Source organism: Oncorhynchus kisutch, unplaced genomic scaffold, assembly GCF_002021735.2.
Source record: "Oncorhynchus kisutch isolate 150728-3 unplaced genomic scaffold, Okis_V2 Okis03b-Okis08b_hom, whole genome shotgun sequence".
Classification (NCBI taxonomy): Eukaryota; Metazoa; Chordata; class Actinopteri; order Salmoniformes; family Salmonidae; genus Oncorhynchus; species Oncorhynchus kisutch.
The window spans coordinates 19,252,370-19,267,705 of NW_022261980.1; the positions used below are offsets into that span (position 1 = coordinate 19,252,370).

Below are 15,336 nucleotides of genomic sequence, written 5' to 3' on the forward strand. Positions count from 1 at the left end.
CATCAGGTAACCTCTAACCCTGACCTCTAACCCAGACCCCCTCTGTCATCATACTCATCAGGTAACCTCTAACCCAGACACCTCTGTTATCATACTCATCAGGTAACCTCTAACCCTGACCTCTAACCCTGACCCCCTCTGTTATCATACTCATCAGGTAACCTCTAACCCTGACCTCTAACCCAGACCCCCTCTGTCATCATACTCATCAGGTGACCTCTAACCCTGACCTCTAACCCAGACCCCTCTGTTATCATACTCATCAGGTAACCTCTAACCCAGACCCCTCTGTTATCATACTCATCAGGTAAACTCTAACCCTGACCCCCTCTGTTATCATACTCATCAGGTAACCTCTAACCCAGACCCCCTCTGTTATCATACTCATCAGGTTAGACCACTCAGACATACCTGTGTTATGTGCACCACAGGAAGAGTAGCTGCTGGATTTGCAATAATCAAAGGGTCCTAATCAATGAAATCCTCTAACCCCCGATGTCATCATTCTGGTCCCCAGCAAGAAATCCAAATAATGTTCCTCAAACAGAAGGGGAACGAACAAAGAGTCACTGACACCAACCAAAACCAAACAGGTTTTAGGAGGGGTTCTGAAAGACACTCATGGGGGTGACACCCACCATGAGAGCGCAGCACAGGTGTAACACATAATGACTAACGAGATGACAACCAGCACAGGTGTAACACATACTGACTAACAAGATGACAACCAGCACAGGTGTAACACATAATGACTAACGAGATGACAACCAGCACAGGTGTAACACATACTGACTAACAAGATGCCAACCAGCACAGGTGTAACACATACTGACTAACAAGATGACAACCAGCACAGGTGTAACACATAATGACTAACGAGATGACAACCAGCACAGGTGTAACACATAATGACTAACGAGATGACAACCAGCACAGGTGTAACACATACTGACTAACAAGATGCCAACCAGCACAGGTGTAACACATACTGACTAACAAGATGACAACCAGCACAGGTGTAACACATACTGACTAACGAGATGACAACCAGCACAGGTGTAACACATACTGACTAACGAGATGACAACCAGCACAGGTGTAACACATACTGACTAACGAGATGACAACCAGCACAGGTGTAACACATAATGACTAACGAGATGACAACCAGCACAGGTGTAACACATACTGACTAACGAGATGACAACCAGCACAGGTGTAACACATACTGACTAACCAGGTGGCAACCAGAACAGGTGTAACACATACTGACTAACGAGGGGGCAACCAGAACATGTGTAACACATACTGACTTAAGGAGGTGACAACCAGAACTGGTGTAACACATACTGACTAAGGAGGTGACAGTCAGAACAGGTGTTACTATGCTGCTGTAATGGCTTGCTGCTGTTACTATGCTGCTGTTACTATGCTGCTGTTACTATGCTGCTGTTACTATGCTGCTGTTACTATGCTGCTGTAATGGCTTGCTGCTGTTACTATGCTGCTGTTACTATGCTGCTGTTACTATGCTGCTGTTACTATGCTGCTGTAATGGCTTGCTGCTGTTACTATGCTGCTGTTACTATGCTGCTGTTACTATGCTGCTGTTACTATGCTGCTGTAATGGCTTGCTGCTGTTACTATGCTGCTGTTACTATGCTGCTGTTACTATGCTGCTGTAATGGCTTGCTGCTGTTACTATGCTGCTGTTACTATGCTGCTGTAACTATGCTGCTGTTACTATGCTGCTGTTACTATGCTGCTGTTACTATGCTGCTGTAACTATGCTGCTGTTACTATGCTGCTGTTACTATGCTGCTGTAACTATGCTGCTGTAACTATGCTGCTGTAAATATGCTGCGGTTACTATGCTGCTGTTACTATGCTGCTGTTACTATGCTGCTGTTACTATGCTGCTGTAACTATGCTGCTGTTACTATGCTGCTGTTACTATGCTGCTGTTACTATGCTGCTGTAATGGCTTGCTGCTGTTACTATGCTGCTGTTACTATGCTGCTGTTACTATGCTGCTGTTACTATGCTGATGTTACTACGCTGCTGTAATGGCTTGCTGCTGTTACTATGCTGCTGTAATGGCTTGCTGCTGTTACTATGCTGCTGTTACTATGCTGCTGTTACTATGCTGCTGTTACAATGCTGCTGTTACTATACTGCTGTAATGGCTTACTTCTGTTACTATGCTGCTGTTACTATGCTGCTGTTACTATGCTGCTGTAATGGCTTGCTGCTGTTACTATGCCGCTGTTACTATGCTGCTGTTACTATGCTGCTGTTACTATGCTGCTGTTACTATGCTGCTGTTACTATGCTGCTGTAATGGCTTGCTGCTGTTACTATGCTGCTGTTACTATGCTGCTGTTACTATGCTGCTGTTACTATGCTGCTGTTACAATGCTGCTGTAATGGCTTGCTGCTGTTACTATGCTGCTGTTACTATGCTGCTGTTACTATGCTGTTGTTACTACGCTGCTGTTACTACGCTGCAGTTACTATGCTGCTGTTACTATGCTGCTGTTACTACGCTGCTGTTACTACGCTGCTGTTACTACGCTGTTGTTACTACGCTGCTGTTACTACGCTGCTGTTACTACGCTGCTGTTACTACGCTGCTGTTACTATGCTTCTGTTACTATGCTGCTGTTACTATGCTGCTGTTACTATGCTGCTGTTACTATGCTGCTGTTACTATACTGCTGTTACTATGCTGTTGTTACTATGCTGCTGTTACTACGCTGCTGTTACTACACTACTGTTACTATGCTTCTGTTACTATACTGCTGTTACTATGCTGCTGTTACTATGCTGCTGTAATGGCTTGCTGCTGTTACTATGCTGCTGTTACTATGCTGCTGTTACTATGCTGATGTTACTATGTTGCTGTTACTATGCTGCTGTTACTATGCTGCTGTTACTATACTGCTGTTACTATGCTGTTGTTACTATACTGCTGTTACTATGCTGCTGTTACTATACTGCTGTTACTATGCTGCTGTAATGGCTTACTGCTGTTACTATGCTGCTGTTACTATGCTGCTGCTACTATACTGCTGTTACTATGCTGCTGTAAAGGCTTACTGCTGTTACTATGCTGCTGTTACTATGCTGCTGTTACAATGCTGATGTTACTATACTGCTGTTACTATACTGATGTTACTATGCTGCTGTTACTATGCTGATGTTACTATGCTGCTGTTACTATGCTGCTGTTACTACGCTGCTGTTACTATGCTGCTGTTACTATGCTGTTGTTACTACGCTGCTGTTACTACGCTGCTGTTACTACACTGCTGTTACTACGCTGCTGTTACTATGCTTCTGTTACTATGCTGCTGTTACTATGCTGCTGTTACTATGCTGCTGTTACTATACTGCTGTTACTATGCTGCTGTTACTATACTGCTGTTACTATGCTGCTGTAATGGCTTACTGCTGTTACTATGCTGCTGTTACTATGCTGCTGTTACTATACTGCTGTTACTATACTGATGTTACTATGCTGCTGTTACTATGCTGCTGTTACTATGCTGCTGTTACTATGCTGCTGTTACTACGCTGCTGTTACTATGCTGCTGTTACTATACTGCTGTTACTATGCTGCTGTTACTATGCTGCTGTAATGGCTTGCTGCTGTTACTACGCTGCTGTAATGGCTTGCTGCTGTTACTATGCTGCTGTTACTATGCTGCTGTTACTACGCTGCTGTTACTATGCTGCTGTTACTATGCTGTTGTTACTATACTGCTGTTACTATGCTGCTGTTACTATGCTGCTGTAATGGCTTGCTGCTGTTACTATGCTGCTGTTACTATGCTGCTGTTACTACGCTGCGGTTACTATGCTGCTGTTACTATGCTGTTGTTACTATACTGCTGTTACTATGCTGCTGTTACTATGCTGCTGTAATGGCTTGCTGTTGTTACTATGCTGCTGTTACTATGCTGCTGTTACTATGCTGCTGTTACTATGCTGCTGTTACTATAATGCTGTTACTATGCTGCTGTTACTACGCTGCGTTTACTACGCTGTTGTTACTATGCTGCTGTTACTACGCTGCTGTTACTACGCTGTTGTTACTACGCTGCTGTTACTATGCTGCTGTTACTACGCTGCTGTTACTACGCTGTTGTTACTACGCTGCTGTTACTATGCTGCTGTTACTACGCTGCGTTTACTACGCTGTTGTTACTACGCTGCTGTTACTACGCTGCTGTTACTACGCTGTTGTTACTACGCTGCTGTTACTACGCTGTTGTTACTACGCTGCTGTTACTATGCTGCTGTTACTATACTGCTGTTACTACGCTGCTGTTACTATGCTGCTGTAATGGCTTGCTGCTGTTACTATGCTGCTGTTACTACGCTGCTGTTACTACGCTGCTGTTACTATGCTGCTGTAATGGCTTGCTGCTGTTACTATGCTGCTGTTACTACGCTGCTGTTACTATGCTGCTGTTACTATGCTGCTGTTACTATGCTGCTGTTACTACGCTGCTGTTACTATGCTGCTGTTACTATGCTGCTGTTACTATGCTGCTGTTACTATGCTGTTGTTACTATGCTGTTGTTACTATGCTGCTGTAATGGCTTACTGCTGTTACTATGCTGCTGTTACTATACTGCTGTTACTATGCTGTTGTTACTATACTGCTGTTACTATGCTGCTGTAATGGCTTACTTCTGTTACTATGCTGCTGTTACTATGCTGCTGTTACTATGCTGCTGTCACTATACTGCTGTTACTATGCTGCTGTTACTACGCTGCGTTTACTACGCTGCTGTTACTATACTGCTGTTACTATGCTGCTGTTACTACGCTGCGTTTACTACGCTGCTGTTACTATGCTGCTGTTACTATGCTGCTGTAATGGCTTGCTGCTGTTACTATGCTGCTGTAATGGCTTGCTGCTGTTACTACGCTGCTGTTACTACGCTGTTGTTACTACGCTGCTGTTACTACGCTGCTGTTACTACGCTGCTGTTACTACGCTGCTGTTACTATGCTGCTGTTACTATGCTGCTGTTACTATGCTGCTGTTACTACGCTGCTGTTACTATGCTGCTGTTACTATGCTGCTGTTACTATACTGCTGTTACTATGCTGCTGTTACTACGCTGCTGTTACTATGCTGCTGTAATGGCTTGCTGCTGTTACTATGCTGCTGTTACTACGCTGCTGTTACTATGCTGCTGTTACTATGCTGCTGTTACTATGCTGCTGTTACTACGCTGCTGTTACTATGCTGCTGTTACTATGCTGCTGTTACTATGCTGCTGTTACTACGCTATTGTTAATACGCTGCTGTTACTATACTGCTGTTACTATGCTGCTGTTACTATGCTGCTGTTACTATACTGCTGTTACTATGCTGCTGTAATGGCTTACTGCTGTAATGGCTTACTGCTGTTACTATGCTGCTGTTACTATGCTGCTGTTACTATGCTGATGTTACTATGCTGCTGTTACTATGCTGATGTTACTATGCTGCTGTTACTATGCTGCTGTTACTATGCTGCTATTACTACGCTGCTGTTACTATGCTGCTGTTACTATGCTGCTGTTACTATGCTGCAGTTACTATACTGCTGTTACTATGCTGCTGTTACTACGCTGCTGTTACTACGCTGATGTTACTACACTACTGTTACTACGCTGCTGTTACTATGCTGCTGTTACTATGCTGATGTTACTATACTGCTGTTACTATGCTGCTGTTACTATGCTGATGTTACTATGCTGCTGTTACTATGCTGTTGTTACTATACTGCTGTTACTATGCTGCTGTAATGGCTTACTGCTGTTACTATGCTGCTGTTACTATGCTGCTGTTACTATGCTGATGTTACTATACTGCTGTTACTATGCTGCTGTTACTACACTGCTGTTACTATGCTGCTGTTACTATGCTGTTGTAATGGCTTGCTGCTGTTACTATGCTGCTGTTACTATGCTGCTGTTACTATGCTGCTGTTACTATGCTGCTGTTACTATGCTGCTGTAACGGCTTGCTGCTGCTGTAATGCTTGCTGCTGTTACTACGCTGCTGTTACTATGCTGCTGTTACTACACTGCTGTTACTATGCTGCTGTTACTATGCTGCTGTTACTACACTGCTGTTACTACACTGCTGTTACTATGCTGCTGTTACTATGCTGCTGTAATGGCTTGCTGCTGTTACTATGCTGCTGTTACTATGCTGCTGTTACTATGCTGCTGTTACTATGCTGCTGTAATGGCTTGCTGCTGTTACTATGCTGCTGTTACTATGCTGCTGTTACTATGCTGCTGTTACTATGCTGCTGTTACTATGCTGCTGTTACTATGCTGCTGTAATGGCTTGCTGCTGTTACTATGCTGCTGTTACTATGCTGCTGTTACTATGCTGCTAATGTAACGGCTTGCTGCTGCTGTAATGCTTGCTGCTGTTACTATGCTGCTAATGTAACGGCTTGCTGCTGTTACTATGCTGCTGTTACTGTGCTGATGTTACTATGCTGGTGTAATGGCTTGCTGCTGTTACTCTGCTGCTGTTACTCTGCTGCTGTTACTATGCTGCTGTTACTATGCTGCTGTTACTATGCTGATGTTACTATGCTGCTGTTACTATGCTGCTGTTACTCTGCTGCTGTTACTATGCTGCTAATGTAACGGCTTGCTGCTGCTGTAATGCTTGCTGCTGTTACTATGCTGCTGTTACTCTGCTGCTGTTACTATGCTGCTGTTACTATGCTGCTGTTACTATGCTGCTGTTACTCTGCTGCTGTTACTCTGCTGCTGTTACTATGCTGCTGTTACTATGCTGCTGTTACTATGCTGATGTTACTATGCTGGTGTAATGGCATGCTGCTGTTACTATGCTGCTGTTACTATGCTGATGTTACTGTGCTGCTGTTACTATGCTGCTGTTACTATGCTGCTGTTACTCTGCTGCTGTTACTATGCTGCTGTTACTCTGCTGCTGTTACTCTGCTGCTGTTACTATGCTGCTGTTACTATGCTGCTGTTACTCTGCTGCTGTTACTATGCTGCTGTTACTATGCTGCTGTTACTATGCTGCAGTTACTATACTGCTGTTACTATGCTGCTGTTACTACGCTGCTGTTACTACGCTGATGTTACTACACTACTGTTACTACGCTGCTGTTACTATGCTGCTGTTACTATGCTGATGTTACTATACTGCTGTTACTATGCTGCTGTTACTATGCTGATGTTACTATGCTGCTGTTACTATGCTGTTGTTACTATACTGCTGTTACTATGCTGCTGTAATGGCTTACTGCTGTTACTATGCTGCTGTTACTATGCTGCTGTTACTATGCTGATGTTACTATACTGCTGTTACTATGCTGCTGTTACTACACTGCTGTTACTATGCTGCTGTTACTATGCTGTTGTAATGGCTTGCTGCTGTTACTATGCTGCTGTTACTATGCTGCTGTTACTATGCTGCTGTTACTATGCTGCTGTAACGGCTTGCTGCTGCTGTAATGCTTGCTGCTGTTACTACGCTGCTGTTACTATGCTGCTGTTACTACACTGCTGTTACTATGCTGCTGTTACTATGCTGCTGTTACTACACTGCTGTTACTACACTGCTGTTACTATGCTGCTGTTACTATGCTGCTGTAATGGCTTGCTGCTGTTACTATGCTGCTGTTACTATGCTGCTGTTACTATGCTGCTGTTACTATGCTGCTGTTACTATGCTGCTGTAATGGCTTGCTGCTGTTACTATGCTGCTGTTACTATGCTGCTGTAATGGCTTGCTGCTGTTACTATGCTGCTGTTACTATGCTGCTGTTACTATGCTGATGTAATGGCTTGCTGCTGTTACTCTGCTGCTGTTACTCTGCTGCTGTTACTCTGCTGCTGTTACTATGCTGCTGTTACTATGCTGCTGTTACTCTGCTGCTGTTACTACGCTGCTGTTACTATGCTGCTGTTACTATGCTGCTGTTACTATGCTGATGTAATGGCTTGCTGCTGTTACTCTGCTGCTGTTACTCTGCTGCTGTTACTCTGTTGCTGTTACTCTGCTGCTGTTACTATGCTGCTGTTACTATGCTGCTGTTACTATGCTGCTGTTACTATGCTGCTGTTACTATGCTGCTGTTACTATGCTGCTGTTACTATGCTGCTGTTACTCTGCTGCTGTTACTCTGCTGCTGTTACTATGCTGCTGTTACTATGCTGCTGTTACTATGCTGCTGTTACTCTGCTGCTGTTACTATGCTGCTGTTACTCTGCTGCTGTTACTATGCTGCTGTTACTACGCTGCTGTTACTCTGCTGCTGTTACTCTGCTGCTGTTACTATGCTGCTGTTACTATGCTGCTGTTACTCTGCTGCTGTTACTCTGCTGCTGTTACTATGCTGCTGTTACTATGCTGCTGTTACTCTGCTGCTGTTACTCTGCTGCTGTTACTATGCTGCTGTAACTATGCTGCTGTTACTATGCTGCTGTTACTATGCTGCTGTTACTCTGCTGCTGTTACTCTGCTGCTGTTACTATGCTGCTGTTACTATGCTGCTGTTACTATGCTGCTGTTACTCTGCTGCTGTTACTATGCTGCTGTTACTCTGCTGCTGTTACTATGCTGCTGTTACTACGCTGCTGTTACTCTGCTGCTGTTACTCTGCTGCTGTTACTATGCTGCTGTTACTATGCTGCTGTTACTACGCTGCTGTTACTCTGCTGCTGTTACTCTGCTGCTGTTACTATGCTGCTGTTACTATGCTGCTGTTACTCTGCTGCTGTTACTATGCTGCTGTTACTATGCTGCTGTTACTACGCTGCTGTTACTCTGCTGCTGTTACTCTGCTGCTGTTACTATGCTGCTGTTACTCTGCTGCTGTTACTATGCTGCTGTTACTATGCTGCTGTTACTATGCTGCTGTTACTACGCTGCTGTTACTCTGCTGCTGTTACTCTGCTGCTGTTACTATGCTGCTGTTACTCTGCTGCTGTTACTCTGCTGCTGTTACTCTGCTGCTGTTACTATGCTGCTGTTACTATGCTGCTGTTACTCTGCTGCTGTTACTATGCTGCTGTTACTATGCTGCTGTTACTATGCTGCTGATGTAACGGCTTGCTGCTGTACATTTTGACTGCTTTCTATAGTGTGTTTCTTTGTGTTTCAGAACAGTGAGCCCTGAGCTAAAATCCTACGCTCTTGGAGTTCTGTTTCTGGGCCTGAGACTACTAGGTAGGAGATCACTGTCATCGATAACATGTTTCTGGGCCTGAGACTACTAGGTAGGAGATCACTGTCATCGATAACATGTTTCTGGGCCTGAGACTACTAGGTAGGAGATCACTGTCATCGATAACATGTTTCTGGGCCTGAGACTACCAGGTAGGAGATCACTGTCATCAATGACATGTTTCTGGGCCTGAGACTACTAGGTAGGAGATCACTATCATCGATAACATGTTTCTGGGCCTGAGACTACTAGGTAGGAGATCACTGTCATCGATAACATGTTTCTGGGCCTGAGACTACTAGGTAGGAGATCACTGTCATCGATAACATGTTTCTGGGCCTGAGACTACTAGGTAGGCGATCACTGTCATCAATAACATGTTTCTGGGCCTGAGACTACTAGGTAGGAGATCACTGTCATCGATAACATGTTTCTGGGCCTGAGACTACTAGGTAGGAGATCACTGTCATCGATAACATGTTTCTGGGCCTGAGACTACTAGGTAGGAGATCACTGTCATCGATAACATGTTTCTGGGCCTGAGACTACCAGGTAGGAGATCACTGTCATCAATGACATGTTTCTGGGCCTGAGACTACTAGGTAGGAGATCACTATCATCGATAACATGTTTCTGGGCCTGAGACTACTAGGTAGGAGATCACTGTCATCGATAACATGTTTCTGGGCCTGAGACTACTAGGTAGGAGATCACTGTCATCGATAACATGTTTCTGGGCCTGAGACTACTAGGTAGGAGATCACTGTCATCGATAACATGTTTCTGGGCCTGAGACTACTAGGTAGGAGATCACTGTCATCAATTACATGTTTCTGGGCCTGAGACTACTAGGTAGGAGATCACGGTCATCGATAACATGTTTCTGGGCCTGAGACTACTAGGTAGGAGATCACTGTCATCGATAACATGTTTCTGGGCCTGAGACTACTAGGTAGGAGATCACTGTCATCGATAACATGTTTCTGGGCCTGAGACTACTAGGTAGGAGATCACTGTCATCAATAACATGGCTTTTATTCCATTGTTTATGTACAATACAAACCAAGCTGAATCCATTCAATGTAATGTTAGCTATACTGTATGTGTTTAAGTATGATGGCTGATCTATTGTTTGCATTTTCAAGCCACAACGAACCAAGCAAACCAGACAATCACAGCATTTAAGGTTTGGGTCTAATGTCTGATCTATGTTCCCTCTCCTCCCAGGTTTCATCCCTCCCCCTCTGATCTTCGGCATGGGCATCGACTCCACCTGCCTGTTCTGGTCCACAGTCTGTGGAGACAAGGGAGCCTGCATGCTGTACGACAACGTGGCCTATCGACACCTCTACGTGAGTATCGCCATCGCTCTCAAGTCCACCGCCTTCATCCTTTACACCACCACTTGGCAGTGTCTCCGGACCAACTATAAGAAATACATTAAGAACAGTGAAGGCTACCTGACTCCCACCCAGCTGTTTTCCTCCAACGTGACTCTGGACAACCTGGGCAAGGAGATCACCCAGAACCCAGGCAACCGGACAATGTTTATATATAACCTGGAGGAACCAGAGATGAGTTATAACATGGAGTCTGTTTTATAGTTTCTCCAAGACCCGGGGGACGACTAACTGGCTGGCTGCCTGACTGGCAAGCTGGCTGACTGCCTGACTGGCAAGCTAACTAACTGGCTGGCTGCCTTACTGGCAAGCTGGATGACTGCCTGACTGGCAAGCTAACCTACTGGCTGGCTGCCTGACTGGCAAGCTAACCTACTGGCTGGCTGCCTGACTGGCAAGCTGGCTGGCTGCCTGACTGGCAAGCTAATCTACTGGCTGGCTGCCTGACTGGCAAGCTAATCTACTGGCTGGCTGTCTGACTGGCAAGCTGGCTGACTGGCTGGCTGCCTGACTCGCAAGCTGGCTGACTGGCTGGCTGCCTGACTGGCTGGCTGCCTGACTGGCAAGCTAACTGGCTGGCTGACTGGCAAGCTGGATGACTGCCTGACTGGCAAGCTAACCTACTGGCTGGCTGCCTGACTGGCAAGCTAACCTACTGGCTGGCTGCCTGACTGGCAAGCTGGCTGACTCGCTGGCTGCCTGACTGGCAAGCTAATCTACTGGCTGGCTGCCTGACTGGCAAGCTAACCTACTGGCTGGCTGCCTGACTGGTTGGCTGCCTGACTGGCAAGCTAATCTACTGGCTGGCTGCCTGACTGGCAAGCTGGCTGACTGGCTGGCTGCCTGACTCGCAAGCTGGCTGACTGGCTGGCTGCCTGACTGGCTGGCTGCCTGACTGGCAAGCTAACTGGCTGGCTGACTGGCAAGCTAACTGGCTGGCTGGCTGGCTGGCTGACTGGCAAGCTGGCTGGCCGGCAAGCTAACTGGCTGGCTGGCTGACTGACTGCTGTTGCCATCACAACACACTACTATTCACTCTTTATTCTGGTCTTTAATAGACATTTCTGATCAGTTTTATCCACATTAACAGGTCTCCTCCTGGGATGATTGTTCTGAGCCAGACAACACAGTGGTAGTACTGGCTGGGTAGAATTCAACGGTTTTTGTCAGGGCCACAGGAGGTGGAGTTGTTGTCGTCTGTCATGTGTTGTCCTCTCTGGGTGCAGATAGACAGGGTCAGTCCTGACCTGATCCACCTCAAAGTGTCTGTTCTCCTCAGCTCTACATATCATAGGAAATCTCTTTCAGTTCCAACCAGTCCCAATGAACATATGAAAGCATCCCCACTAGATCATCTGAATGATTTCGGCTTATGATTGTCTTTTTATTCTGACTGGTTGTTTGGTCCTAGTCCATCCTCTTAAAGGAGGGGCTAGTTGAACCTGCCATTAAACCAATGTTTCATTTGACAGACAGGTTTACCAGCAGGCTAGTGGGTTAGCAGGTTAGAGTTCCACCACAGATGATAGACAGGTTTACCAGCAGGCTAGTGGGTTAGCAGGTTAGAGTTCCACCACATATGATAGACAGGTTTACCAGCAGGCTAGTGGGTTAGCAGGTTAGAGTTCCACCACAGATGATAGACAAGTTTACCAGCAGGCTAGTGGGTTAGCAGGTTAGAGTTCCACTAGCCTGTTCTCATTTACAATTGCGACCTGGCCAAGATAAAGCAAAGCAGTTTGATGCATACAACAACACAGAGTTACACATGGAGTAAAACAAACATACAGTCAATAATACAGTATAAACAAGTCTATATACAATGTGAGCAAATGAGGTGAGATAAGGGAGGTAAAGGCAAAAAAAGGCCATGGTGGCAAAGTAAATACAATATAGCAAGTAAAACACTGGAATGGTAGATTTGCAGTGGAAGAATATGCAAAGTAGAAATAAAAATAATGGGGTGCATAATGAGGGAGATAAGTGTTTCCAGTTTCAGAGATTTTTGTAGTTCGTTCCAGTCATTGGCAGCAGAGAACTGGAAGGAGAGGCGGCCAAAGAAAGAATTGGTTTTGGGGGTGACTAGAGAGATATACCTGCTGGAGCGTGTGCTACAGGTGGGAGATGCTATGGTGACCAGCGAGCTGAGATAAGGGGGGACTTTACCTAGCAGGGTCTTGTAGATGACATGGAGCCAGTGGGTTTGGCGACGAGTATGAAGCGAGGGCCAGCCAACGAGAGCGTACAGGTCGCAATGGTGGGTAGTATATGGGGCTTTGGTGACAAAACAGATTGCACTGTGATAGTTTGTTGAGTAGGGTATTGGAGGCTATTTTGTAAATGACATCGCCAAAGTCGAGGATTGGTAGGATGGTCAGTTTTACAAGGGTATGTTTGGCAGCATGAGTGAAGGATGCTTTGTTGCAAAATAGGAAGCCAATTCTAGATAACTTTGGATTGGAGATGTTTGATATGGGTCTGGAAGGAGAGTTTACAGTCTAACCAGACACCTAAGTATTTGTAGTTGTCCACGTATTCTAAGTCAGAGCCGTCCAGAGTAGTGATGTTGGACAGGCGGGCAGGTGCAGGTAGCGATCGGTTGAAGAGCATGCATTTAGTTTTACTTGTTTTACTTGATGATAGACAGGTTTACCAGCAGGCTAGTGGGTTAGCAGGTTAGAGTTCCACCACAGACGATAGACATGTTTACCAGCAGGCTAGTGGGTTAGCAGGTTAGAGTTCCACCACAGATGATAGACAGGTTTACCAGCAGGCTAGTGGGTTAGCAGGTTAGAGTTCCACCACAGATGAGTTGGAGATAGGGTTGCATAATTCCAGTAATTTTCCCCAACTTCCATGGTTTTCCAGAGATCCTAGTTGAAGGATTCCAGATTTCCTGCTTATTCCACCCTGATTCTGGGAACCTTCCAAGTAGGATTTCTGGAAAACGTAGTAATTTTACTAGAGTTTTGCAAACCTAGTTAGAGTTAAAGATATATTGAAGATAGTGATATTTATAGAAGAAGTCTAGAATGTTCTGGCACAACATATCGCTGATCCCTTTACTTCATTCACTGTGGTGTTAGTAAATCTGTGGACATCACTGCACACGATTCAGACAGAGATCAGTAGTTCAACTGTTTGGACACTCAACACCTTACCTTCTGATTTTTCTTTTAAAATGCCATTTTCATGAGTTTTCCAGGAGCTTTTCTAACCAGGAATAACTCTGGGCTCTAGTCATGATCAAGGAAAATGGTTGTCAGTTCAACCATATCTCTGGCTGTTTGGCAGTTTGGCAGCGATATTGTTCTGCTTATTATATGAATGTATTTTATTTGTTCATTTAGAATGTTTTTCCTTGATAGACTTTCATAACTTGCCATCAAGAAAAAGCTATAACTTCCAAAAGCATATTTTAAATAACAGTGGCAGCAGGTGATAATATTATGTTGATGAAAAGCTTGCTGATTTATGCATGTAAACATATATTCACTTGCACGGACATGGGAGTGGCTGATGGCTTACCAAGGGTTAAATCTATATTGAGCAGTTATTAGCCTTCAGATCCAGAATGCTCAAATGCATTGTGACCAAGACTAAACAGTTCTCTCACGGATAACGGTCAAATACTGACCCGGTCACACAGTTAGGTCTCACAAAAAGAGGTCTGACTTTTAGTTTTTAGTAAAACTTACATTCGATTTTAATATGTTATGCTTCAAAAACATAACATGTACTTATCTGTCGAGCTATCTAACACTAAAACATTTTATATATGTATCCTTTATCAAGGTTATAGTAGGACCAGGTTATAGTAGGACCAGGTTATAGTAGGACCATGTTATAGTAGGACCAGGTTATAGTTGGACCATGTTATAGTAGGACCATGTTATAGTAGGACCAGGTTATAGTAGGACCAGGTTATAGTAGGACCATGTTATAGTAGGACCATGTTATAGTAGGACCAGGTTATAGTAGGACCAGGTTATAGTAGGACCAGGTTATAGTAGGACCATGTTATAGTAGGACCAGGTTATAGTAGGACCAGGTTATAGTAGGACCAGGTTATAGTAGGACCATGTTATAGTAGGACCAGGTTATAGTAGGACCAGGTTATAGTAGGACCATGTTATAGTAGGACCAGGTTATAGTAGGACCATGTTATAGAAGGACCAGGTTATAGTAGGACCAGGTTATAGTAGGACCATGTTATAGTAGGACCAGGTTATATTAGGACCATGTTATATTAGGACCATGTTATATTAGGACCAGGTTATAGTAGGACCAGGTTATAGTAGGACCAGGTTATAGTAGGTCAGAGTACCAAGGGATGTAGGACCAGGTTATAGTAGGACCAGGTTATAGTAGGACCATGTTATAGTAGGACCATGTTATATTAGGACCAGATTATAGTAGGACCAGGTTATAGTAGGTCAGAGTACCAAGGGATGTAGGACCAGGTTATAGTAGGACCATGTTATAGTAGGACCATGTTATAGTAGGACCAGGTTATAGTAGGACCATGTTATAGTAGGACCATGTTATATTAGGACCAGGTTATAGTAGGACCAGGTTATAGTAGGTCAGAGTACCAAGGGATGTAGGACCAGGTTATAGTAGGACCAGGTTATAGTAGGACCATGTTATAGTAGGACCAGGTTATAGTAGGACCATGTTATAGTAGGACCAGGTTATAGTAGGACCA

General features: G+C 44.6%; 1 protein-coding gene across 1 annotated transcript in view; it reads left to right on the top strand.

The window, feature by feature from the left end:
• The window catches only part of LOC109886248 (solute carrier organic anion transporter family member 3A1-like), a 62,835-nt gene extending 51,766 nt beyond the window's left edge, over window positions 1-11,069 (top strand). Inside the window, exons 9-10 of the mRNA XM_031812470.1 lie at window positions 9,166-9,230; window positions 10,456-11,069. Coding sequence (XP_031668330.1) covers window positions 9,166-9,230; window positions 10,456-10,832 — 442 coding nt within the window. The 3' untranslated portion in view covers window positions 10,833-11,069. The remainder of the gene's footprint in view (window positions 1-9,165; window positions 9,231-10,455) is intronic.
• Window positions 11,070-15,336: the final 4,267 nt, after the last annotated feature.